Source organism: Asparagus officinalis, chromosome 7 (genome assembly GCF_001876935.1).
Source record: "Asparagus officinalis chromosome 7, Aspof.V1, whole genome shotgun sequence".
Classification (NCBI taxonomy): domain Eukaryota; kingdom Viridiplantae; phylum Streptophyta; class Magnoliopsida; order Asparagales; family Asparagaceae; genus Asparagus; species Asparagus officinalis.
Window position 1 is genome coordinate 68,195,942 of NC_033800.1, and position 26,482 is coordinate 68,222,423.

General features: G+C 37.7%; 2 protein-coding genes across 5 annotated transcripts; both read right to left on the minus strand.

Moving 5' to 3' along the window:
• On the minus strand, positions 437–2,371 carry LOC109850081. The gene is made up of 3 exons (XM_020419997.1): positions 2,205–2,371; positions 2,003–2,101; positions 437–1,014 (listed from the first exon to the last, which is right to left on the minus strand). The coding sequence occupies exons 1-3, from the start codon at positions 2,334–2,336 to the stop codon at positions 652–654; spliced, it is 594 nt and encodes a 197-aa protein (XP_020275586.1). The 5' UTR covers positions 2,337–2,371; the 3' UTR covers positions 437–651.
• Positions 3,456–15,974, minus strand: LOC109850255 (transcriptional corepressor LEUNIG_HOMOLOG). 4 transcript variants are annotated; one of them, XM_020420226.1, is made up of 18 exons: positions 15,808–15,974; positions 15,531–15,620; positions 15,352–15,449; positions 14,125–14,270; positions 13,743–14,038; positions 13,570–13,648; positions 13,356–13,467; positions 11,638–11,687; positions 11,254–11,559; positions 7,492–7,572; positions 7,099–7,326; positions 6,858–7,002; positions 6,678–6,787; positions 6,172–6,321; positions 5,599–5,754; positions 5,372–5,488; positions 4,707–4,904; positions 3,456–3,944 (listed from the first exon to the last, which is right to left on the minus strand). In XM_020420226.1, the coding sequence occupies exons 2-18, from the start codon at positions 15,560–15,562 to the stop codon at positions 3,801–3,803; spliced, it is 2,448 nt and encodes an 815-aa protein (XP_020275815.1). In that variant the 5' UTR covers positions 15,563–15,620; positions 15,808–15,974; the 3' UTR covers positions 3,456–3,800. The 4 variants fall into 4 exon arrangements, with proteins under 4 accessions (XP_020275815.1, XP_020275819.1, XP_020275818.1 ...); XM_020420230.1 differs by having other exon boundaries at positions 13,570–13,645; positions 14,125–14,234; positions 15,808–15,973; XM_020420229.1 differs by having other exon boundaries at positions 14,125–14,234; positions 15,808–15,973.

Here is a 26,482-nt window from a genome sequence, read left to right on the forward strand (position 1 = left end):
AAAGCATCAATAAACTAGTACTTATTTACTAACCCTCTATAGTTTCCTTGTTGCCGATAAACCCCAATGTGAAAGTTTTTTGACTCTTTTACCGTCGAAGGAAGAGAAGATTATTATTTTTAACAAATGGATCCCCTAAAGGTAAATGAGTAAAAGAAATCACTGAAAGGGTCTATCTGCAAAGGGATGTAGCAAGTTTAAAACAACGATACTACAATGAGTCTGTCCACAAATATCCCCAGAAAAAATTTCAAGGCATGAGGAAATATACCCATTACGGTTTAGATTGATTCCTGATGAGGGGGAAAAAGAAGGGGGATAGATTTATGGCTGAACTTGCATAATTTAATAACCTCACCATCAATTCAGGCGTAAGAGGTCTTCATTCAAAACACCAAGAAACTGAAATAATCTTAAACAAAACCAACACAAACAATCCAACAACAAACAAAAAATCTTAGAACCCTTCGGCGTGCAAGCAATTATGATTGAACTTACACATGTTCATTATCTCAACATCAATCCAAGGCATAAACAAGCCTTTATTCACATAATAAAATGCAATAGCTAACGATGCGATGCCATAAACATCAAGAAGTTCATGCAATCAAACAAAACAATGAATTTTTCTTTTTTTTAAAATATGAACGTCTAGGAGTCTTTGGTGTTCATTGCATTCTTGACAGTTTCGGGATTCTTAGCAGCCTGTTGGAAGGCTTCACCCTTCACGGTGCTCCTCCCGGCCTCTGCGTCCGCCCTCGCCTCTGCGATCCCGCTCTTGACAGCTCTGTCGGCGGCCTCAGCCTTGTCGTGGATGAATTCCTTGGCGTCCTCAGCTTTGCCAACCACCGTCTCTTTCACCTTTTGCGCGGTCTCTTTTGCCGATCCCCACACTTCTTGCACCGTCTGTTTCGCCTTCTCCGAGATGTTCTCTGCTTTCTCTGACATGTTGCTGGCTTTTTCTTTGACTTTGTTGGTCATGTCATCCGCCTCGTCGAGCATCTCATCGCTCACCTGTGTGTGATTATAGAACACCGATGAGAGAGCTAGCTTTTATCTCAAAAAGCTTATGGGGGGAATTTTTGGGGCCTGCTAGCTACACGAATCTTATTATTTCGTTCAATTCTGTAATGTCAACTTTTCTCTATCCAAACTTCATTGCACGGACCTCTGCCGTATGGCGCTTTGGGAGTACTCATTGCTCATCTAGTATGATTTTGGCTTCTGTATCTTAAATTTTTGGGATGTAGCACATCAAATCATACCCTTCCATTCAATTCTATTAAGGTAACGACAATAACGTCCTCTTTAGTTATTTTCAATCATTTTTTATGCGCATTAAAATTTGTATATTAGTAGTATTGGTTAAACAAAGATGTGTGTCTTATCAATCACCTAGCACAATAACAACAAAAGAGCGTATTATGCATGAATCATATTCTTTCATTCAGATATGTTGAGAGTTGTCTGCTCCATTAAATTAACCGTAATCATAACTTCTTAATTGTTTCTCATCAAGTAATATTCATAAAAACATTTCCCACTTAAACTAATTTTCAAATAACAATAACAACGACAACATAACAAATTCTTTTATACCAAATATTTGGATCTGTAATGGATTCTATTTTCTCATGCATATCTTATAAGAATTCTCTCTTCCATCAGTGAGTTAATCGCGACCAAGGAACATTAATAAAAGATTCCAAGTTAGCAAATTTTCAGTTAAAAAGTATTACATGCATGTTACAGAAAATTTTGGTTTTGGGCTACTGACACAATGTTGACATTATAACACTACATAGATCTCTAGACATAAAGCCTAATATAATACTTTTTGTCAATGAAAAAGCATTCATTGACAAAAATTGTATATATAACAGTATCATATTTCATTAAAAAGAATGTAGCGAAACATATGAGTGTCCAGATTTTTTTTTATCTATCTATTAATCAATCTATCTGTCTATTTATCTATGTACACATGTATCAGATAGCAAACCTCTCTTCTAGCCGCCGCAGAACTAGCCATACCCCTAGGCTCAGTAGGCGAGCTCTCCATTGGCCCGGATGATTCCTTCATCATCTGAGGATCACCCCCCTGCCAAAGACAACAAAAATATGACATAACATAACTAAAAGCGAAAATGTTTTTTGATCTTAAATAATAATATATAATAATGGTATCTACTAACTAATCTCACCTCCATTGATCCTGGCCCACCAGGAGCTCCGGTGACGAGGGCCCTCAGGTTCGCGGGGCAGCTCCTCCTCGCCATGGCGGCCCCACCATTGAGGAACTTGAGGAGGGATCCAGTGATCGCAGAGCTTGCCATTTCTTCTTCTTCCTTAATTTTTTTAAAACAGTGAATGGAACTGTTGTGTTTCGGAAAATTGCAGTTAGCACTCAATTTATACATTTGGCGGGGATGGTATTTTGTTGCCACGTGGCATTACCTCCTGAGTTTTTGGGCGCTTCGGTTACAATGCGACCCAGTATTTGCGGTTGCGTTACTTACTCAGCCCCCAAAATAGTGGCATGTTATGGAATCATGAACTTTAATTGCTAGTCTTACACAAACCATTGCTTAATTACAGTTGTATTTTGTCAAATAAAAATGCGTTGGAAACTAGTTTGGAATATATAATCGTTATTATGCATTCCAAATAATCTTATTTGTCGATTTGAGTAAGGAATGGTTAACAAGTTATTTAGTTAAAATGGTTTTTACATATTAGCCCCTTATCTATTCAATAATTAGTCCCTCATTTCATGTGTAAGATCTTGCGAAGTGGTCCTTCAAGTTAAATCACGTTGGGTATGAGGGAAATATTCCTTCAGATCTGATGTTGGAGGCAAAGTGGCCGTTTTACGAGTCTATTATATTCCCCAACACACTTCTTAAGTCTTAACGAGTTTAAACTTAGCACACGCTTAAAAAAAAATCCATGCTCACTTGAGTTATTCCCCATGGTTAGAAAAAAAAAATCTAACTCAAAACTGACTTACACAAAGGCTTGAAACATCAAGGAGGGGGTAGTTTAGTAACTAGGTTTAGTAGTTAAACCCAACCATGCTTAGGTATTTTTTTTACTAAAATACTAATAGAGAAACCATTTTTTTTTCTAGATCCTATATAATATGAGGGACTACTACGCAATTTTCAAGATCGGAGGAACTAATATGCAATTATTGGAGATTTAACGTACTATCATTTTAAGAAACCCTAGTTCAAAACATGCTTACTGATTCGAGGAATGGTAATCGGACAAAGCATTTGATATTGTAAATTCAATCTGATATTGTATTCGTGGCTCTCGTGTCGTCAGTGGGTTAACTAAATGCGCACACAGCTTCTAAACAAGAACACATTCACATACAGCTCAGTACACTACCAATGAAAATAATGAGGTAATCCATTAAGATTGCAACAAAAAAAAAAACAGAAAGCAACTGAGAAAACGCCATAATATTATTAGAAATCATATTATTTTCTATATAAACACCTTGTGACAAATCGCTCTCAACTAGTCAAATCATCCATCCTCGCTAATTCTACCAACTAAAGTCAATGTACACCAATCTATAAATACCATTCATACTCGTAAGCAAGCTATTTGTAGCTTACTTTCTACCCCCCTTCTCAGATTAACAAGAAAAGCCAGTCCCTTACTTTAAACATAGTAATTAAACATCCACTACCAGATTTTATTGGATTTAACAATAATTAACGGCGATTACTTCATCTTCTTGTCCCTCCTCTCCTGTATCTTTGACAAAGCTATAACATCATTGGTTTCTATTTCCATAATTTGACTGACTTGTCGTGGCTCGCTGAGGCGACCATTCCTGTGGTAGGAGATTGGGCTAATGCGGCAATGAGACCGTCGTGGGCTGGAACTGACATTGTTTGGCTCTCCACCATGTTCCATAGCTCCAAAGACTGCGAAAAAAGCACATAAACCAAAGTAAACAACAAGTAATTTAAGATTTCAACATTAGACACCTAAATCTTCGTTAATCCTCAATTAGACCCTCAAATTTCATATTTCTAATTTCTAAATTAGACCCCCCAAACCTTCATATTTGCTTGAAACGAGTGCCTTCTTTAAGACAACTCGGTAGGTTTGGGGTGTACTAAAAATATGGGGCTGTTATTTGAATAATATTGACGGCTTTCGTGTCTAATTTAGTCTTTTTGCACTTAACGTGAAGACAAAAAGTATTTTATTCTCACATTCCGCATGTGACGTCTCAATCTAACAGGAGAAATAACATTGTCGATCTGAAATCAGGAGTGTAAAGTGTTAATCAAATTGTTTAGGGGGGTTAAGGAGCTATACCCTCATAGTATAGGAGTGTATCTGCAATTAACCCTTTATTTTATGATGTGCATATAATCAGGGTCGTATTAACATGTTCTGAGTGTTGCCGTAGTCATGGCTCTAATTTTATGGTCATACAGTGGGGGGAAATGATCCAGCGGTGTTCAGAGAAAGAAATTCAAGACTATTTGGACGTGTCTATATTCTCAAGGAAAGAGACGAAGGAAAGAAAGTGGAGAGTCGAAAGTGAAGCAAAAATATTCCGGGGAATTTCAGTAGGTTCTGTTTGTAAACCTTTCTTTCTTTCTTTTTCTTCAAATAAATGACTGGACTGATAATATGATTGCACATCTTTAAGCTCATGTATAGATCGTAGTTACCTGGTACCCTCCAATAACCAGAAGAGTTGAATAGTTTGGATGAAAAACACAAGAGTGGAACTTGTTCACGTTGGTGCTGAGCTCATGAATGCACTCTCCTGATACCAATGACCACACTTTTACAGCATCCTGACTAACAGAAGCCAGGAACTCCCCGTTATTGTCCCAACAAACAGAATGCACCTCCTTTGTATGACCCTGCAAATAAACATTATCACTACATGATCATCATAGCTACAGGAATAGCACATAGATATACATAACTTCTTTGTTCAGAGAGAAACATCAGTATGTCTCAACCTTCTCCATCCCAAAACAATACCCATTATTTTTTTTTAAAAAGGCAAAAGGATAACTTTCTGGAACTGATGGGTTGTTTTCCTCTTTTTTCTGTCAACGTGTTTGCCACGTGACATGTTGAGTTAATGGTGCTAATTTGGGGGACTAAATGAGAAATGTTCAGGTGAGGGTTAGTGGAATAAAAAGTCCTTGGAGGTTATGTGCGATAACCCCTGAAGTTCAAGGGGTTTAGTGGACTAAAAGAAAGTTCCGCGGGGGTAGGGGGCGCGGGGCGCGGGGGCACGTCAGTGCAACAACTCCAAAAGTTTGGGGTTTTCTGAAACTAACCCTTAGTTAAATATAGATAAAAGAAGGGAATAAAGTACCTGTAATGAGAGTGTTTTAGTATCACTCTCAACATCAAAAATCGTAACAACATTCTCCGAAGCTGCAGCAAGAAGACGTCCAATTCTAGGCTGAAACCTCACTTGTGCTGTGCCACCCTATTAATGCAACAATGCTCATCTAAAATAAGTCAATATATACAAATATGAAGGGAAAAGAGATAGTATACAGTTAATAGAGCTAACAGTATACAGTTAATAGAACTAACCTTGGAGATACGTGAGCTTGAATATTGGCTCACATTCCAGAAACGAATCTCCCCATTGCCATCACAAGAACATAGAAGGTCTGTCTTTTTAGGATGAAAATCTAATGATGTCACCTGGGAGCTGTGGCCACTAAATGTCTGCAAGCAATAATTTGGCTGCAAAAAAAGCCAGATAATTGCATAATTAGTGTTACATTCTTAAGTAGATTAGCTAATTGATACTCCCTTCCAAGATTATTAAAAGAAAATAACAAGAAAATTTATAAAATTCACCCACGAATTAGTACAAGGATGCTATAACTTCACACATAGGAAGTTCAAATTATAACAAGCTAACATAGAAACAACCCATGAAAGCACATTATATGAACAAGGAGGTACTATGTTTTAGGGAAAATTGTACACTCACAGTAGTCTAGGATTATGTACCACATTTCACTATACATACAGGTTTCTTTAATTCCATATTTATCTCTGTTCTCATGTTTGATGCATGCGTACATTTAATTGTATGCATGTATCAAAATAGAAATTTTATTAAGTACAAGAGGCTCATAAAGTAGAGAGCAGTACCTCTGCTGCATTCCATAGCTTAACAGTTCTATCAAAAGAAGATGTCGCCAGTTGAGTTGAGTTTGGCCTAAAACGTATATCTGTGATGATAAGAGCGTGCTCTTCTGGTGTACTCTCTGTTTGCAGTGTATCCATGTTCCAGAGAACAGCCTAGAGAAACATGAAACAAAAACTAGTCAGCAGTAATTTTTCTTAAATATTGTTTCACATAACACAGTTCTTACAACTTGAGCATAGAGTAGATTATTGTTAAATGCACAAATATCAAGAAAAAGGACAGGAAAATAAATCCAATAACTCAGAAAAACGTTATAAATTGGTAGATCATCAAATTCCATTTTACTGAGCTGTTCATCCACAAATCACTAACAATATGTTATCATTTATTTTCATACTGTGTCTGTAACTAAAAAATTCTATCACCAGATTTTAGCATCCAGAAGTATCAAATTATATCATTACAATAGCATCTAAAGAGTCATTTCTGTGATGGCATGAGATAATACCTTCTTCTCGTGTCCCGCACTAGCCAATATCTTTCCATCTGAAGAGAAATGGCAGCAGACAACTTTGCTGTTGCTTGTACGGATACAACCAACCTCATTAAATGAAAAACCTGAAATGGGAATATCATATGTTAATATTTCTCATTTGAAAACTATGAATTGTACAAACAATGTGATTACCCTTTGAAGGCTCTGGATTGGGTTCTGCAGGACTTCTTTTTAATGCAGCAAAAATGTCCCTTGCATCCCCATCATCATGTTGGGATAAAAACGACTCCACATTATCATCTAAAGAAGCAACATCACCAAAGTGCTCCAAGTCATCCTGTAATATTAAGATAAAATATGTATAGGTGAATAAGCTGCAACGCACTATTCTCGCACTTAATAGGTTATCTGAATAAGAAAAAGCATATCATACCATCTGATTTGAAGAAGAAGCAAGTCCCCCTGGCCCATCAGTACCATACATCATTAGCCCTTTTGGCATACTGTTAACATGTTGCATATTTCCAGCTATTGCGACTCCATCACCAGTGTTATGAGTAGATGGAGTTGATGGAGGGGAATTAGAAGGGCCTACAGTGTTTCCTGTACCAGTACTATTTGCAGCTCCAGAGGAAGTTGCCTGCTTTCTTTTTCTGTTATTCTAAGTTTATCCAAAGAAAAGATACAAAAGACTTAATTCTTGGCCAAAAAAAAGTTTTAAGCAGCAATTTATTGCCAATGGACATTTGAAATGGAAAAACAATCCAGCTAAAATAGAAAGATTAAATTAGTTGTTGAGTAGTCAAGAGAGGTAGAAATCCAATACCTGCTGCATCTGCTGTTGTTGCTGCAGCTGTTCTTGTGGTTGCTGAGCAGAGGACTGCTGCTGCATCTGGGCCATCTTCATCTAAATTTAGAACAAATCAGTTTTGCAAAATAAAAAAATAAATAAAATAATAATAATAAAAGGTAATTGCTCACTGGAAAAAGAGAACAGTTCTTAATATTAAATCTTTTAGAACCATTATATCATCTACAAAATAACGAATTGACAGAAACCTACCACTGTCCAGGCAAGCAGAAAAGCATTTTACTTAACTGCACACTGAAATGGAAAAAAAAATTCTATATGAAAACTGTATGCCAGACTTTTTCTTTGTTAAACCAAATGCATGCAGGTTACATACTTCTTTTGTTAAACCAAAACTAGTAGATATTAGCAAATTTTCCTAAATCCAAGCTCACAGGTCTTCTAATACAAAAAGCTCACAGGCCTTCTCATACAAACATTTACTGTAGGAATAAACATTCATTAACTAAATTTTGTTCAAAATTAGTAGAACCAGGTGTGCTAAAATGTACGGAAGTTTACAGATGGTCCTGATATCTATATAATTTCTTAAAGCAGATTTAAACAGATATATTCACCAGCCTGATTTATACCTGTTCTCGTATGTATAGATACGTGCTCTTTAAGCATTTTGACTACCTATATGATGTGCTTGAAGTTGCAAAAATTGACCACTCAAACCAAGTCAAACCTAGCAATATTGCAGTTTTTGTGAATTTCAATGGAAAACTCAATCCAACTTTTCTTGGGAACATGAGACAGATGTTAAAGTCGTTTATCCGCGAGTATTGGCACAGAAACTTTTCAAGAACCAAGAACAAAGATGCATTTATATCTCATAGGCATGCATACAGAAGAACGTGAACGCTAATGAGTCTTTGTTTAGCACTTTCCTGATAAAATGATGAACTTGTAAGGCTGCTAATAATACAATTAGGACTCAGGAACCTCCAAATAACTGTTGACACTGGATTAAATGAAAATATCTCTAACTTATCTGATATGCTACTGAAATTGACATAAAATGTCACAGGTCTTTGGACATCAGCACTTACAAAATCTGTAGGATCTGGATAAAAGTAAAACAGAAACTAATATAGCAGATGTGAGTGGAAATGTGTCCGGGTGCATATGCAAGCTAAACTGCCTTAAAATTTGATAAAATTTACTTGGACCTTTACTCGACATGATGATTAATGATTTCCACATAACTCACACTGGAATAGAATGGTGATGTCACAACTACCTAATGGTGTTTGCCCATGAAATATCATGAACTGTCATCAGACTCACTTAAACGATAGGATACTTCAATACCTACTCTATGTCCTACATCGTTTTTTCACACGCCGCCTCCAGTTTCCTTATGTCAATATGCATGCATGCATGCAATCATTGTGGAGGTGCTTTCAAAATAGACATTCGCTAACAAGAGTAGAGAATAAAGCACTGAAAAGCATGGGAAAGGGACACATCAATCGAAACCAAGACCGTGGGAGCCATATTGGAACCTCTCAACCCTCTGGGCCATCCGCAGTGGGTGAGACTCATCTACTATTGAATCCTGAAGAATTTAGGTGCACTTCGTTGTTAAGAATATTAGTCCATACATAAGTGCAATTCATTGAAGGATGTAATACAATCTTCAACCATAGTTGTCCTTACGATAAAAGAGATTTGCTTAATGTATACTGCAAGTCTGAAACCAATGACCACCTAAAAAGATAATGCTAGAAGACATAATCTAACAAATGGGCAATGTGAACAACAGTCTTGAAGTATGTACACAAGTCTACCTATACTTACACAGAGACTTAGAAGATTTAAGTTACAGAACTGCTTGGAAGTAAGCAGATTAGAATACCATAGAATATTTATTATAACTAATAGTGCATGTAAACCATCAGTCTAAATGGACTGCACCTTGCAATATCTACACGATGATCTAATAATTCCACCTGAACAAGCAGAACCAAGTTACAAGGCAGCTGTGCTTATATGGAAAAAGGTTCACATAGCACACTCAAAAGCTTAGGCTTAATAGATTTGGCAGGGCTGTGTGTTATTCCACACCACAAATCACTGAGGTGAATTCATAGATATGCATACTTATAAAGCTTCCATGGGACCATGGGCAAAGGAAAATTTTAATTTCTAAAGTGACTTTGGATAGATTACATGTCAGGAAGAATGGCTCCTTTTAGGCTGAAAAACTTTAAAAAGTGCCAAATGGAGTTTTTTCATGCAAATATAGTCCATCAAATAAGCAAGCCCTTCTTAATTACCATGTCAATTAAGCAAATTATGATGATGAAATATACAGAATTTATTATAAGCATTTTCCATTTAAGATTCTTAATATTTTCATAAATGATATGGCTTGTTGGCGCGATGTTGCCACCATACTCGGCATTCAGGCCGGTCCACAGCTAGATCCATCCTTACTAATATTACTGCACACAAAAAAAAGAACACGAGAGAGAGAAAGAGATAATAGTATCAAGCATATAGCTCATGTAATCTATGGGTATCTGACAGCAAAATGCAAATCACAAGGAAAAGAACTAAATTCTGCATAGATGATTCATGACATCAAAAACAAAGGCAGACTAGTCAACCTAAAACAACAAAGTTATGGAGTTATGGGAACAGCACCAAATGTAAAGCAGGAAAAAAGTACACGCAGTTTCAACTTTCAACACAAATATACAAATAGAACAGCTATCTCTACTAAGTATTAACCCTTCAATGTAATGGCTTAAGCAGCAATGATAAAACAAAAAGAAATCTGAGTTCAATCAAAATAATAAATGAAACTTTTTTATTAAAATATTACTCTATGCACAGATCTATACCACTTAATAATAAATCAAGTGTGGGTAGACAAATGTGAATGAATGGGGGAAATTCCTCCATCCATAGTTTGTTTTTTGGGGAAATACTTGGTTTCTTCAGGGTAATCCTCACCCCCCCCCCCCCCCCCCCCCCCCCCCTCCAAAAAAAAAAAAACCAATAAAATTTTTTTACAACCAAGTCAACACACAATTAAAATTTACAACTATAAATATAACCTTGAATATTTAGAAATTATAAAAATAAAAAAATGATGAATTTAAAACACTAAAATACTTCTATTAATAGTAAATTAAATAATAATCGTATATCAAAGTGATGTGTTTTTTCCTCCTCGCGTTCAGATAAATGATAATTGAAATAGTATAGAAAATAGAAATAAAAATAAAAACAATAGTAGCAAAACAAAATTCAACTTGCTACTTAAATAAATAAAAAAATATTACATGTAAATATTTAAATCAATAAATAAACTGAAAATTATATAAAAAAACATTGTGCTAAGTTGATCTATATCCATTGCTCTAATAAAATGATATATTTTTAAAAATGACCTTCATTAATTTTCTTCAAACTACATAGTTACCATTTCTATGTTTGGTCACATGCACTATGCAAGTGCAATTTAGCTAGTTTACTTATAGTGGTAAACTACCAATGAATATCTAGAAAAGAAAATGGTTAATATATAAATCTATATGATATTTAATTTTTGAAAAGAAATTAAAATATACATAAGCTTATTCCAAGCCTCCACATGGAGTATCTAAATCAGCTTTACATACTCCTTATATCTTCCCCCACCCACCGAAGTGATGAGAGTGGGTCCAAGTCCTCAATTGCTATTACAATCTTTATTGTGCAAACCATAATAGAAAAACTAACCTTCATTAGATATTCTCCTTGATCAGGCCTAACTTTAGGTGAATTTGACTGAATAGGAGAACCTATAGATCCATCCGTTCCAGTAAGTGGGCCATCTTTTCCATTCAAATTGCCCCGTGGCAAGCCTCTAAATCGTCGAGGATCCATATCTCCATAGTTAGTTGATGCACCAAGATTTCCTTGTGCTTGGGCCTGTGCTAAGAATTGCTGCTGCTGTTGTGGTGACATGAGCTGAAACTGACTTTGTGGAGACAAAAGAGGCTTCTGAACTTGTGGGCCCAAATTCGGCCGCAGTTGATCAATTGCCTATGAGTAAATTCACTATGTAAATAAAAGTTGCTCCAACTAAACTGCAATTAAATTACTACTCCATCACGACTTAACTGTTAAGGGCCAGCCCTTCAATGTAAGACCACTAACACCTTGACTCAATCCTGTCAAGATACAGTTTTCATGTGATTAGAAGAGTTTAAGCTTCATATTGATCAATCTTTCAAAATCTACAGAACTGTATAGTTGCCAATAAAACTTAACAAGTGACAAATGGCGCGTTCAAGCAATTCAAGGATTCCAAGTATTGTTTTCATTCAAATGTGTGACTCAAACAGTTAATAAAGATTACGCATGGGAATGTCAGACAGTGGTTGATGCCCTTCAGTGGTGTGGTTTTTAGGCATTTTTCCACGTTCCTTTCATTTATTTAACTGGTTTTAAGGAAAGCAATGAGGCTCTTAAGTTTTAAAACAGAGAAAAAATAGAAAAAAAATGAAAGTTACTAAAAGTTGTGGATGGGAACATTTCACTTCGTTAAGCAAACCAAACTCACTGTCACGAAGAATATCGGGCTGAAGTAAAGTAAATAGTCAAGAAGCATTAATTAATAACACAAACAGATAAGGAAGGACAAGCATATAAATGTTGAACATTCAGAAATTGCAACAAGCTACGATAGACCAACCTCAAATTTCATCTTGTTTGACGTGTAAGTATAAGAAAATATACGAATACCTATACAGGTATGAGGTATTGAGTACTCTTATGACATTGTTGGGCTCTCTTATGCTCCAGGTTTATTTTGTCTTACGAGCAAAAGGTCTCAATTTTATTAGAGAACATGCATGAACTTTTAAGTTTATGACAAAGTACTAAGTCAAAAGGATAGAATAAAATACATCCACCAAACTTCTACTTGAAAAGACCTCTACATAGCTACGAGTTATATGTAATCAAATTTAATGATCAATGTAAACAGCTATAGCGAAATACTAACAAATGCAAGATATGTTTCTTTTGTTGGATATTAGAGTCTGACGAGGTTCCAGTCTCTAAATGCTTTGTTCTTGGCTAGCGTTTATAAGAAGGCAATTACCTTTTGATTTTATGTTATGATGGAATTGGACAGTTTCACACGAACATTGCAACTCAATACATGGACTAGCACTGAGAATAAAACAGACTCCAATGTTTTATATAAGAGAATGTACGTATACGACTTTGCAGTTTATAGAAATCCTAATATTCAGGGAATCAAGGTCTTAAACAAACCTTGCCTTGATTGATAATCGTACTATACCACAGAAAATATGGACGTAAACTTTCATGCAAATGCAATTTATATGAGATATGACTAAACACGAGCAGGTGCAGAATTTATGTAAATGCAATTTATATGAGTTATGACTAAACACAGGCAGTGCAGCAATAAAGTTAAGTAAAATGTTCCTCCCAGATAACAGACCTCCCCCCTCCTTTGATGTTGCTTGAGTTACACCATTTTCTTGCTGGATAAAAAGAAGTCTTAAAACACTTGCAACCGTTTTCCTTAAGGCTACTTGAAAAAAATCCTTTTTTTTGTTGGGTAAGAAGAGAGATTTAAATTTGAATGGAACAGCATGTGAGCTTGTGAAATAGCCTTGTTTCAATTGATCACCTCAATTTTAAAGTTTCAGTACTAAGACATAAGTTCCTTGCACCGCTTGGCTGAAATGGGATGAGAGAAGACCTTTGATCTACATTCAAGATATCTCAAGAATACTAAGAATACTGAAAGTGCTTACAAATTTTGAATATCAATTAACAGGATTTCTTTAAGAGTTGCTTACCAGGACCTCCTAGTCCAGATTTTGCCTGTATAATACCCTGTCCGTATATGGATGATGGATCCATAGGCATAGATCTTTGAGCTACACCCAAGTTACCCTCTGTCTTAATATCCTGATATAGTTTTATGATTATAGAAAGGAAGAAAAAAGGTAAAATATTAAGATTCAGATCAATTTGCTAGCAAAGAATACTGAAAATAGTGCAAATATTTACAGTTGTCTGTTGATTTCGTGACTGCATTTGCTGCAATGCTGCAGATACACCAGCTTGGTTACCTTGGACTAACTGCCTGCTTCAACAAAACATCGAAAGAACTATACAGTTAGCTGGAATCTCCAAGCCTTTAAGTATCTCCATAAGAATGAAACTGAAGAAGGGAAATTTACCCAGGATGATTCGTTGCTGACTTAAGAAGTGCCATCCTACTAGCATCAAGAAGTTGCGTAGAAGCCTCAGATTCCATCGAGTTGGGATGCTTCAAACGCTCTTCGTACATCTTGGCAGCCAAAACACTTGCTGTTGATGTCCCCAAAATACCATCAGAGTTTATGGTATTAATTGGGCCACTAAGTGAAGGATGATTAGGATTATTTCGTTGCAACTGAGCATTTCGTTGCTGTATGAGTTGCAACTGTTGCATCTGTAACTGTTGCTGATGCTCTCTCACCTTGGCTTGTTGTGCCTAAGGACCAAAAGAAACATGCATTTGGACCTTTGTTTTGAAACTAGAAGAGAGAAAATTTGGACATTTGCGAAGAATAGAGTTACCTCTATGTATGCTGCTGCTACTTCTGAATGTTTTTCATTTGTTCTAGCAATGAATATGTCCCAGAAAACAGACCACCATTCAAAGAGAAATCCTCCCGGGGCATCAATTGCTGCTAAGCAAAAGTTAAATTTGCTCGGAAAATTTTCTTTTGGCACATGAGAAAAGATTGGTGCACTCTCTTGTCATTATAAAGTTGAATTTTGAATTAATACTAGAAATCAAAATAGCGGTAAAGAACTTCAATACAATACTTTTAAGATTTAAAATTACCCATACAAATACATGTATACTGGAACGGGCAGAAAAATAAGATAGCTTTGACTCAGAGGAATGGTAAAATTCTTGTATTATTATGTTCAGTTTAATTATACAAAAATATACACTCAACATTTTTTTTATGTGCAAGTATGGCTGCATGAGCATCAACCTACCTTCGCAACATGCTTTCTATCCAATTCCTACCTTAACCTAAGCAGTCAGCAATAAATTCTGTACATATAATTATCAGAATAACCAGTGAGGAACTAGTTCTACAGTTTGCCAACAAACTAGTAAAAGGTAAGTTAATCAAAAGAAACATAATTGCCACGCTAAGATGTGTCTGACCATTTACCATCAAATTGTGATAGATATTCTCTAAACATTTCCCAAGGGTAACAATTCCAACAAGAATTTAGAATAAATTCCAATGGAAGAATAACACATTTCAACAAGTATTCACTGATACTAATTATTTATTATTTAATTTAATGATTAAATATTATAATAAAAATTATCCAAATCCAAGTGTAAGCCAAAATAATCCTGGTTCAAATCGTCCTCCAATTTTTTTTTAATCAAAGAATCCAATTTTTAATCCAAAAATCCAATTTTTTATCAAAAGAATCCAATTTTGAATTCAAGGATCCAATAGGAAAATTTCTAGCCTGGGGAAAAAAATCTAGAAAGTAGGATTGCTGGGCAGTTGACCTAGTCCTAACTACAAGCTTGAACCACTAACACCCCCTTACCAAAAAGTCACATATTTTTCTCTCAAAAAAAAATCACTAAATTCTACACGCTGAGATTTTAAAACTACAGACCAAAACGATATTAAATAAATATGAAAACATATCACGCTACTACTCAACTTCCGAAATAAACAGTTATAGCTAAATCAACAGCTGGAAGGGAGCAAAAAAAAAGTAATTTAAAATAAATAACTACAAAATTTGAATGTCCATTACCGACGGGATCAGCCGCAACCTTCCCTTCAGCCATAAAGGCTTTCGCAGTCGACTGCAGGTTCCTCTTCAGCAAATAATCATAAATATAAACATCAAGCCTACAAAATTACCACAAGGGGAAAAAAATCAATTTTGTCCCAATCAACAACAAAAATAACCAAAATTCTCCAAACACTCACATTTTATCCGCTTCCCAATTACTTTGCGCCATCCTCTCGATCCAATCAACAACGAGCACCTCAAAATCTCACTTCAAGTTCATAAACATCCTTCAACAAAACAAGTATCAAAAACTAAATTAAGCTAAATTAACACTAGAAACAGAAAGATCCCGGTCTACATTACAATTCAAAACCTCGATCACAGCAAATCAATGCTGATTTCAACAATCAACTAAAATTTAGGGCAAAAAAAGAAATTAAAATTCTCAAACCAAACCAATTTCGAAGCATCTACCTCCAGTTCTCCAAGATAGAACTCAATTCTGAGCTTCAAGAGCTTCGATGAGTGAACAGTACGAAACCCTAGGACCAGAACAGAGCTTGATCTTTCATGGGAGAGAGAATTAAGAGCAGAAAGCTTTCTTCTCTCTCTCTCTCTCCTCTCTTCTCTTTCTCTCTACTCTCACCGCCTCGGATGAGAGAGAAAATAGTGTGGGGTCGTTTACATAAATCTCCCCAAATTACCTATATTTACAAATCAACCCCTAAGATAATTAAGATTAGTTCTTGAGGCTTAAACAATCTAGGAAGTTCTAGTCTGATTATTAACTACAAACTAGCCTCACAAAATCTAGATAGTTCTAGTCTGATTATTTACTAAAATAAGATTAATTCTTATTGGGTTATTGTTCCAAACGCACTCATATAAATTTTTGTCAAATACTATCCTAGTTTCCTCAAATTTAAGTACGTTGAATTTTGAAAAAGAAAATCTTGACTCAATATGGTAGAATTATTATGAACATCAGCGAATATCTAAATTTAGAATTAAACTTGCAAATATGATTCTTTTGAGGGTAAATAGACAAAAATCCCAAAATCATTAGAGCTGGATTTCGGTCGCTGGTTCGAGTTCGGGTTCGGACCCGAAGCTCTCGGTTAGGTTCCGAACCTGAGGCTTCTGGGACCGCGCTTAAGTTTCGCTTCGGATAGCTGTACCTGTATACAACAGCAAACAGAGACATAAACCAATTAATTTCTGACACTTCACCCATGATGCTCATTTTACTCCGATGGATCGATGTTTTGGTGTTTGGGATCTACACTTGAGCTGGGGCTGAACTGGGAGTGAGCGTTCACATGGATCCTTAAACATCGAGCAAGTTGATGGACCGAATCTCGATTTGGACGGCTGAGATCTAATTTTGATCAAGGTTGGTGGGCCCTCTCATGTGATCGCGACCGTTAAAGAGCTTCCTTTCTAAATATGAAAGGTCGATATTTCCCCACGTGGATGATTGAGATGTAGGTGAGTACTTTCTCCTCTAATCGGACGGTTGGGAGTGAGATAGCGGTTGAGGAGAGGAGACGATGCTTTTGATTATTTTATATTTATTTAAATAATGTATGTGGTTTTTTCGGAAATAGAAAAGTATTTTATAGGCGGCAAAAGCGGAGCCCACAAGAAGTAGCCCCAGGTCAGCTTTCGCGTGGGCTTTTTGCGGATTAGCGGATATTATTATCAGAGGATAAACTTTAATCAGATTTTATTTTTGCTGAAATTTAGATCAGCTACCTTGCCTTTTTTGTCGAGATAACGTGGTTTTTGACCGTAATTTTAAGCGTGAAAGTCTTTTTTTTTTGCAACACATAGAAGTGGAATACCGTATTTGTTTACAAAAACAAATAATTATGAGAAGTAGAAAAGTAAAAATGATGTGATAAATATATTTTATTTTATTTACTTAAAATTATATTGTATCTTTCAACATTTTTGGTGACAACAAATAAGTGAATTGAAAATAAATACATACAAGTAAAAGTACTCATTTATTTAATTAAAAAAGAAATTATTAACAAACCTTTATAATTTATTTATATTCCATATTTATTACATATTCAATATATTGCTATTTTTAATAATGAAATATTTATTTGATAGCAATTTCAATAATCTTAGGAAATTAATTTTAAATAGTAAAGTTTTAAGAAACTAACATAGAAATTTCCCAAAATAAGTTTTCATTCCAAACGTAAATATTTTCTAGATTGTATAACAAAAAAGTGATTGATGATATTTCATGGAAAAAAGGTTATTTAGTAAAAAAGAATATTTTTTCAATTGTTGATACGAGTTATCAAACATGGGGTTTCTTTGTGGATTAAAGCACAGTTAGGGACCTCAAACTCCATCAGATGACTGGCTTTGTAAATAGTTATTTTTTCATGCACATAAAAAACTCGTGAGAAGCCGGAGTTTGGTTCTCCGATTGTTCCTCTGACGATGAAGTCAGCATTTGAAGTTGAGTGTGAAAATATAAGAAAAATAGTGACGGGAATTGTTCAGAGTTGCATCCAAATAGAAGAAGTTATCTCATGCGGTGCAGCTTCCTTTTATAGTTGATCGGAAGGGTAAAACGGTAACTATGGCCGAGTCTAGGCATGTAGCTGACTTGGCAGGTGTCTTACAGGTGTCGGCCACTGAAGAAGGTGAGTCATCAGATGTTTAATGTGAGGACGATAGTAGGTGCTTGGCGCTGACTGGGACCGATGAGTAGTGATGACTATGGGGGCTAGAGCAATGATGACTCTGACAACGTATTTAAGGCAAGGATAGTTAGTTGTTGGCGGGAGGTTCGAGACATATCGCCTCTCTAGTTTTCTAACTGAAGGTCGATAAACTCCGCTTTTTAGTCAGTTACGCAAGTTATCGGCTAATATAGCGGGCCGAGTGTGGAGTCTTAAGGGCTCTTTGACGTGGAACAGGACACGTGTCGGCTTCCTAGTAGAGATTAACTATTGGTTATTTTGCAACCTATAACGGTAACCCCCTTTCACTCGAACTCGGCTGGCAGAGTATGAGTGAGAGTTGAACAGTCGTCGGTTTGCAACTTCTGAGGCATTTATGAAGAGAGCGACGGGTTGCTATTGAAGTGACTTTTTTACGTCAGCGGATATGGTGTGTCATCGTCGCTTCGACTTACTAGATGAGTGGTGTATCGATCAATGGGTAGTGTTTCATTTCCCGTGCGGTCGGTTCGACTTTTGAGGTCGATCTTGGTCGTTCATTCCCAACTGAGTTAGTCGCTCTGATGTTGACATGTGCCCGCACTCAAGCCTATATATAGCCCATCTCTGATGCGGAGGCTCTCTTTACAAGTGCTCTGTGCTTAATTTGTTGAAACCCTAGCTTTCTGCACTAACCATTTTTCGATCAACACTCCGACGATCTATGATGGCTTCCACCACTTCTACTTCTAACCCTAATGAGGCGAGGATTGATCTTCTCAGGTTGTTTTGCTTGAAGGTTTGTTCAATGGAGCTCGAAGCCTATTATAGTCGCTTCGATCTCCAAAAAGTGTTAGACCCTAGAGGGGGGGGTGATTAGGGTCTTATGCTAATCTAATCTGATTATATGCCAATTAAAATTAATTAACAAGTTATCCTAGCAAGTGTGAAATACAACAAGTTATATGAGCTAGGATAAGCAATATGAACAACAAGAAATATCCTAGCAAAGAGATATAAGCAATATATGATATATGCAAGGATATGAAACTAACACAAGATGATATATTCTATCAAAGAGATATACAATATGATATATGTATATGCAAGGATATAAAACTAACACAAGGGGTAAACAATATGAACTAAATAGTGGATCATATAAATAATGAGCTATGGACAATGGCGAAATAAGATATGAACATAAATATAAATGAACGCCAAAACACACTCAAACACACTATATGATCACGGAGTTCGGACCTTCCGTCCTACGTCTCCGCTCCCCACTCCCGGAGAGAAATCCACTATCACAATCGAGTTTTCTACGTTCACCTGAATAACGTTTACACCTCACACTCGGTTTTCTAGCTAACCGAAAACTTTACAATCGACACTCTTGCAATCACACTCTACACCCTCACAAGTGTTGGACCTAGCCGTGTCTCCCTCAAGTGCTCGGTTACAACCTCTCCCTAGGCTCGTCAACCGACGCTACTCCTCTTGGAACGATCCCCGACTCTCACCACACACTCCTCTCGGTGTACAAGTGTATTACAAAGTGAATCTTACAATAAGCACAATATAACAAATGATTGTTCTCTAATATGGATGAGAACACAATAAAAGCTCACACTCAATTGTTACAATCTCTCACAACCCTAATATACTATGTATGCAAGTACAATAAGCTCAAGTGGGTGTGTGTAACAATGAGATAAAATTAAATCTAACTCAAATAGCAATAATAGGAATATGAAAATCAATAATAAAATTGCTAGATAAAAGAGTTAGAAAACTTCTCAATAGATCAAGAGGTAGAAGGAGAATAGTTGGATGCCCAAACACCAATAGATGATCTCCTCAAGCTCTTGTGAAATTGATTTCTCAAACTCAAACTTCCAAATGCTTAAAAGCTTCTTAAACACACTTAAACCAAATGAAAACCCTTGTTAAAACTCTTTTAAACTTGGTTAAAAACTCTCTTGGATGATGAAAAATAGTTATGGCAAAGGGGTATATATAGGCTTGAAGAAACCAACCCCAAAAAACCAAAAAAACTATTAAAAAACAAAAAACAGCAACTAGCCGTAACTATGTAACGGTCGGTTGCTACAGTAACTTCGATCGACCGGTACGGTCGACCATGAGCCATATGCAAAGCTGAGTAACGTCCAGAGAGTTTGGCGGTCGACCGTACCGGTCGACCGCGGGTACTGTAGCACTGCGTATCAACTTTGTAAAATTAATTAAAAATAGTAAAACAGATCTAAAAAATATGAAATTTCGTGGGAAGGTTATAGACATGTAGAATAACATGTTAGAGAAAAAATTTCTGAAAAATCATTTCCAAGTTGAGAGAAATAAATGTTTGAACACAGATTTACAGTTTCTGAAAAACTGCTGACATACACGATTTTGTCAAATCAATTGGGCACAGTAAATCAACTCCAAAAATAGTAAAATTTTGAGGAAAGTTTCTAAACATGTAGATAAACATGTCAAAGAAAGAATTTCTTGAATACCACTTCCTATTTATGAAAACTCATCTGTTTTGTAAAGCATGCACGAACATGTGCATGAACAAAAACATGATTTTGTAAATTCCATTAAACATAACAAATCAATTCCAAACTTGATGAAACTTTACGAAATGTTTATAAACATGAAAACAAACATGTTAGAAAAAGAATTTCTAAAATTGAATTTTTATTTGTGAAAACTCATGTATTTTGCAAGTGTGTCCAAAGCATAAAAACTCAAAACCATGCATGTATATATATAACTATATATATACATAGAAACCAAATACATGTGTGTATATGATGTTGAGCTTAAGGTACTTAACACACATAATATAAAATCTAAACTAGATTACCCAAGCTTGATCTTGATGTTCATTGTAGCTCAACTTGGTACACATGCGGATGAAGCTTGAACTTGATCTTTAACTTTGAATTGCAAGGCTTCAACCCGACATTCTACCAATCTCCATTTGATATGATCGTTATGGCGCAATCCATCCATCCTCCAACTCGTTATTTGCCTAGAATAAATACGAAAACACAAACACTAGACAAACAACATTAGAAGTAAATTGTTTGTTAAGCATCATCAAAACAAGAAGGCCAACAAAAAGCTCTCACTTTGTCAGCCCCGAAGAGGTCAGAAGCTTTGTATCACCATAGCGGTGATATGGCTCCTATTTATCTGAAGCATTTGGAATATAGGCTTTGGTTTCTGCTTCACCCCTTCATCTGTCAGGTTTGCGAGCCTCTGTGAGTATTTCCTTCTTAGATTAAGCCAAGCTCGGTCACTTTTACTTTGGTGGCATATGTGGTAATTTGCCACTGAGTCAGCATCAAGCCGAGTCTACGCATGATGGGCCATCTGGTCAGCACTAAGACGGCTAAGAAGGAAGGGCATTACTACTTCCCGAACTTGGGCGGCACTAAGCTCATCTTGAATGCTCCAGACTCGAACAAGGATTGAAAGGAGCAATTCATGTGGGTCTTTGGGGCCGACCCCATTCAATCTTGTCCGACTTGGCCCGAGGTTAAGAAGAACGTGCTAAAGGCAGGTCTACTCACAAATGAGGAGAAGTGGGGGCTCGACAAGTTTCGAGCTTATGCTAGATCAAGGGAAATCAACAATCTCTTCAAATCAGCTATCCTCTAAGTGGTTGGCCTATCCCATGTGCTGTCGATTGAGGCGGATAAGATCCAAGCTGCAGCCTTGGCACTTTCCCTCAAAGACTCAAAAGAGGCGCAATCGAGATCGACAATCAGGCCCCAAAAGAGTCTGAGAGAGCAAGTTGGCCTCGAAGGAGGCCAAGGAGATAGCGGCAAAGAGCGCAGAGATCTCAGCTTGGCTGGCGGGGCCGAGTGCAACTGCTCAGGCCAAAAGGTCAGAGAAGAAGAGAAGGAGGCTACTAAAAGTAAGCGACCAAAGTCCTCACAGAGGTACCGAGCTAGCTCGAGTGGGGGTCGGAAGGAGGAGCAGAAGCAAGTGCTCCAGTCCTAGCCTAGGAGGTCGGCCATCATCCTCCCGCTACAAGTGCTCCTCTCTCTAAGTCGGCTAAGATCGTCATTCTTGATGAAGCATCCCCCGCTCGGCCCACGGGGGGAGAGGAAGTGGCCAAACTGATGGAGACAGAGGTTCAGGTTGAAGAGGAGACGACCCAACCTCCTCTGCCGGAGCCAAACTAGAGGCGTGGCAAGGCGCCAGTCGAAGAAGAAACGACCTAGCCTCTGCCAGCAGGGGAGTCGGTCGAGGTAGCTGTAGGTTTTCTAAAAATTACTGTAGATAGCTAAAGCAAAGATTACAAAATGACGATCTTTGCAATACTCTGACAGAAGAGATTACAAGTTAACGATCTCTTCGGTCCAAAACACAGAACTCATCTCTGCATCCCAGGAATAAAACGCAAGTGGTCGCGTTTCATAGTCAAAGCAATACAGCTTCCAGCTTTATAAACTGCTAACGCAGCTCAAATCTAGCTGCTAACGCAGCTTCTAGAGTTATTAGCCGCAAACACAACTCACATTCAGCCGCAAACGTAACTCAAATCCAGCCGCAAACTCAGCTCAAATCCAGCTGCTAACGTAGCTTCCAAATGCTACGTTCAAATGCAGGATTTACGCCCATCAACGCAGGACCTGCATTTGATTCATTCAAATGTGATTCAAACGGTTCCAGAAACCATTTTTCACCCATGATTTAGGGAGCGGTTTAAGAGGGGTTGTTATACCCGATTAATGGGGCAATTAAGCACCTATTAAGGAGCGGATTAAGGGGGCGGTTACACCTTTTAATCCCCTATAAATATCAGAAACTCAATTGAGTTCAGAATCTCTTTTTCTTGATCGAAATTCTTGGAGATCTAAAGGCATTTTTGGAGGAGAAGATCGACATTCATCATTCTTCAATCGAGGGCATCTTCAATTGCAGCAACAATGAGTTTGTTCTTGGCTTGAAACTAATTTTTAGTTAAATCAATCAACTCTTTTATAGAGTTATAACTCGCTCAGAGTTTCCTAACTCGCTAAGAGTTTCAAACTTGTCATGCAAGTTTGTCCAAGACTTCGAGTCAAGAGGCAAAGACAACGTTCCATGAGGTGAAGTGTTCGGATCATCAACAGAAAGCAAACTCGACGTAAGCATTTGAGAAAGGCATTCCATCGACACCAAGAAGAACCCAAATTAAACAAAGGGAAGGGACTCCGTCAATCTTTATCTCTTTTGTAAATTGGGAATCCGACAAAAGAAGTTTGTAATTTCTTTTTCTAAGGTTGTTAGGGAGAGATTATATTGAGAGAATTGTAATTAATTCTTTTTCTAAGTCTGTTAGAGAGAATAATATAAATTCACTTCTCCATTTTCTTCTTTTAATTTTCCTCACAAACAAAAGATGGTGACTCTGCTAGGGACTAGCTTCACTGATGAAGAAGTGGTGGCGCAATCCAATGTCAACATCACTGGAACAATGGTTGAAACTCTTGTCATGGAATTCGACCAAGCCAAGTATGAGGAAGCTCTCTCCTCTGGATCTCTTAGCCCCAAGGCTATGCGTAAGATCCGCATGGTCTCCAAAGAGACCAAAACTGTTGCTAAACCACCAAAGGATGCCCTCCCCTTTGGATTGCATGGCTCGGATAGCCCCTCCTCTGAAGGAGTGGGCTCGACCTCTATTGGACTCGTCAAACAAGTCGAAGATCTCATAACTGTGTCAAAGCGATGTATATCGGGTGAGAAGAGTCCCATTGTCGCGACAAGCTCAATCAACACAGCTAACATCACTGCAAAAATCTTGAAACAGGACAAGAAGAATGCTGCTCGACGAAGGAGAAGATCCTTATAATAATCTTATCTCCAAGATAGCCGATCTCTCAATCAACGTGAGTCCCACATTTGTGAGCCTCAGCAAGAGCTCTGCATTTCTGCTTCAGAACACAAACCCACGTTGATGAGCCCAAATACGAACCCCGCGTGATCCAACTAAAATGCAACCTTCAAGGGAGTATTCCAAAATCAAAACACAGTCCTTAGGGACGCGTTCTAACACCAAAATGCAGTCCTCCGGAACGCATTTTTCAAATAGAACGCAACTCTCAGGAGTGCTTTCCAGAACCAAAACACAGGTCTCCAAACCATGTTAATCAGCCTGAACGTAGTTCTCAGGAGAGCATTCTAGAATCCAAACGCAAGTCTCAGGACTGCATTGACCAGCCATAACGCAACCCACAAAGGCACGTTTCACCAGCAAAATGCAGACCTTAGTCCCACATTCTTCAATCCAAACACGACCCTCGCATTTATTCTGCAATGTGTCAAGTCGTATTCAGGGTGGCCGACATAGACTTTAAAAAATAGATGTGGGCCCAAATAATGAAACTCAATACAGAATCTGATGTATACCGTGGACCTTCGGGGCATTACCCCGAACCCCGTTGGGGGTCAACTTCTCCCCCCGAACACCCCAGCCAGGGGCGTGCCGCCCCCCTGGACCCTCCGGCTTGCTGATCGGGCAGCGAGACCCTCATACTAGGTTATTCGTAGCGCGACTAGATTGATGGTCAGATATAAGAAGTCTACGGATTCAAGGCATCTCAATAAGATCCATGTTTACCAGGAACTAGTCCCGTCCAATCATAGGCATGGGGTTCCAATTCAACCTCATGATCAGTGAGTAATTCTTCTTGAATCTTTGCAGCAGATTTCATATCGAGAGAAAGACCGATGCAATAAGTTGTTCGTTCGTGCTAATATGAATAGCTGATTTCTGCGGTCCTCTTGGGATGTCAATGTTGCTCACATGCAGCCAAGCCTGTGGTGCTTAACTGATTGACCAACGTCGCCTTACTCAATAAATGACGACGTTCTCACAGGAAGAAGACTTCAGAGGATGGATACCTTAGAGTCAGTTCTAACATGGTTGGTAGAGGGAAGTCATCAATTCCTAGTTCTGATAAATCAGAAATGAATCGGTCTCCTAGATTCAAAGAGATCCTGAGCAAGTTTGAAGGAATATATCAACACACTTAGACTCAAAAGGGAGTCATATCCCCTGTTGATTATCGGAGATGGCTAGAGGAACTAACTCTGATGATGAACACTCAGTCATCGCAGAGTCTCAATCCTCTAGTTCTTTTGTGGAACACGAGAGCTCCGCTTATATGGCAGGATATCCTGAAGATCTCGTGAAGAGACTTGATGAGCAGAAAGCCATGATCAAAGCAAAACAGGAGGTCATCAATGAACTCCGGATCCAGATGACTCAATTCATCACAAACATAGCTAAATCTCAGCTGACAGATTTGCCACCCATGCAAGAATCTTCTAGGAAAGAAAGATCATATTCATCCCAATCTCACACAAGCAAAGAGAAGGGAAAAGTGGTTGATGATGCTGCTTCTGACCAAGAAGCCCACAACCTGGAATCTTCCTCTGATGAAGGAAGACAAAACGTGCAGAATCTACAGTCTACAAAAATGGAAGAATTGGAAGCTCGTTTTAATGCCATCGTCAATAGAAGCGAGCTCTAAGATGAGGGAGTTATTAGGCCCTATCCCACCGAATGGGATACAACCCCTTATCCTCCAAATTTCAAAGTCCTGATGCCACGAGCTTTCGACGGCACGGGATCATCAAACCAACATATATATCATTTTAAGTTACAGACTGGGAATATGATATCAAATGATGCTATACTGGCTCGTTTGTTTATTGGCACCCTCAAGGGGGTTACCTTTGAATGGTTTATGAAACTATCTGTGGGATGTATCCAAAAATGGACGGATCTAGAGAGACTCTTCCTATCAAGATTCTTTGAAGACGATACATAAGTCTTCATCCATACCCTTCTTGCCACTAAGCAGAAGAAGAGGGTCGTCAAAGCTTTCGTCAAGAGGTTTCGAAGCATAACTCTTCGATGTTCGTCAGGTATGACACAGTCCAACATAGTGAAGACCTATCAACATAACTTGCGGACCAATCTTCTAGCACAAATGAGGGTTACAGAATGTCGTTCCTAGAGACAACTAATCTCTTAAGGTGAACATGCTCCAAAAATTATTATCAGGATCAAAGCTGAAGAATAAAGTAAGCAGGATCAACCTGAGTAATGGGACCAAGCCTAATCTTCCCAATCAGAAGGGGAAGATACTACGACCACTAAAGCTAATCTTCTTTAATAGGATGGTGGGTCCACCAAAGTTATCACGTTAACAATTACCTCTGATAGTTAAACTCGTCAGATAGTGGCCTACCAGGTGATGTGCCTCTATTCTAACTTGATGGATAGTGACCCATAAGGCAATGTGTCCTGTCTACCCTTTTTTTCTTCCCATGCTAAGTCTTAATCAAGACTGGGGGTTATCTACTTGGAATCCCTTGGGTTAATAGTAGTAAATCTTCTAAGTTATCATGTTCAACAAAACACCTCTGTCAACTATAAAATTTCT

Coding starts and splice junctions, on each gene's coding strand:
- LOC109850255 (XM_020420226.1), bottom strand. CDS start 15,562: ATGGCGCAAAGTAATTGGGAAGCGGATAAAAT. Junction 11,688..13,355: donor ATCTGGACTAGGAGGTCCTG/GTAAGCAACTCT, acceptor GTATCTTGACAG/GATTGAGTCAAGGTGTTAGT. Junction 5,489..5,598: donor CAAGCTCACGTATCTCCAAG/GTTAGTTCTATT, acceptor TTGCATTAATAG/GGTGGCACAGCACAAGTGAG.
- LOC109850081 (XM_020419997.1), bottom strand. CDS start 2,336: ATGGCAAGCTCTGCGATCACTGGATCCCTCCTCAAGTTCCTCAATGGT. Junction 2,102..2,204: donor GTGGGCCAGGATCAATGGAG/GTGAGATTAGTT, acceptor TGTCTTTGGCAG/GGGGGTGATCCTCAGATGAT. Junction 1,015..2,002: donor CTGCGGCGGCTAGAAGAGAG/GTTTGCTATCTG, acceptor AATCACACACAG/GTGAGCGATGAGATGCTCGA.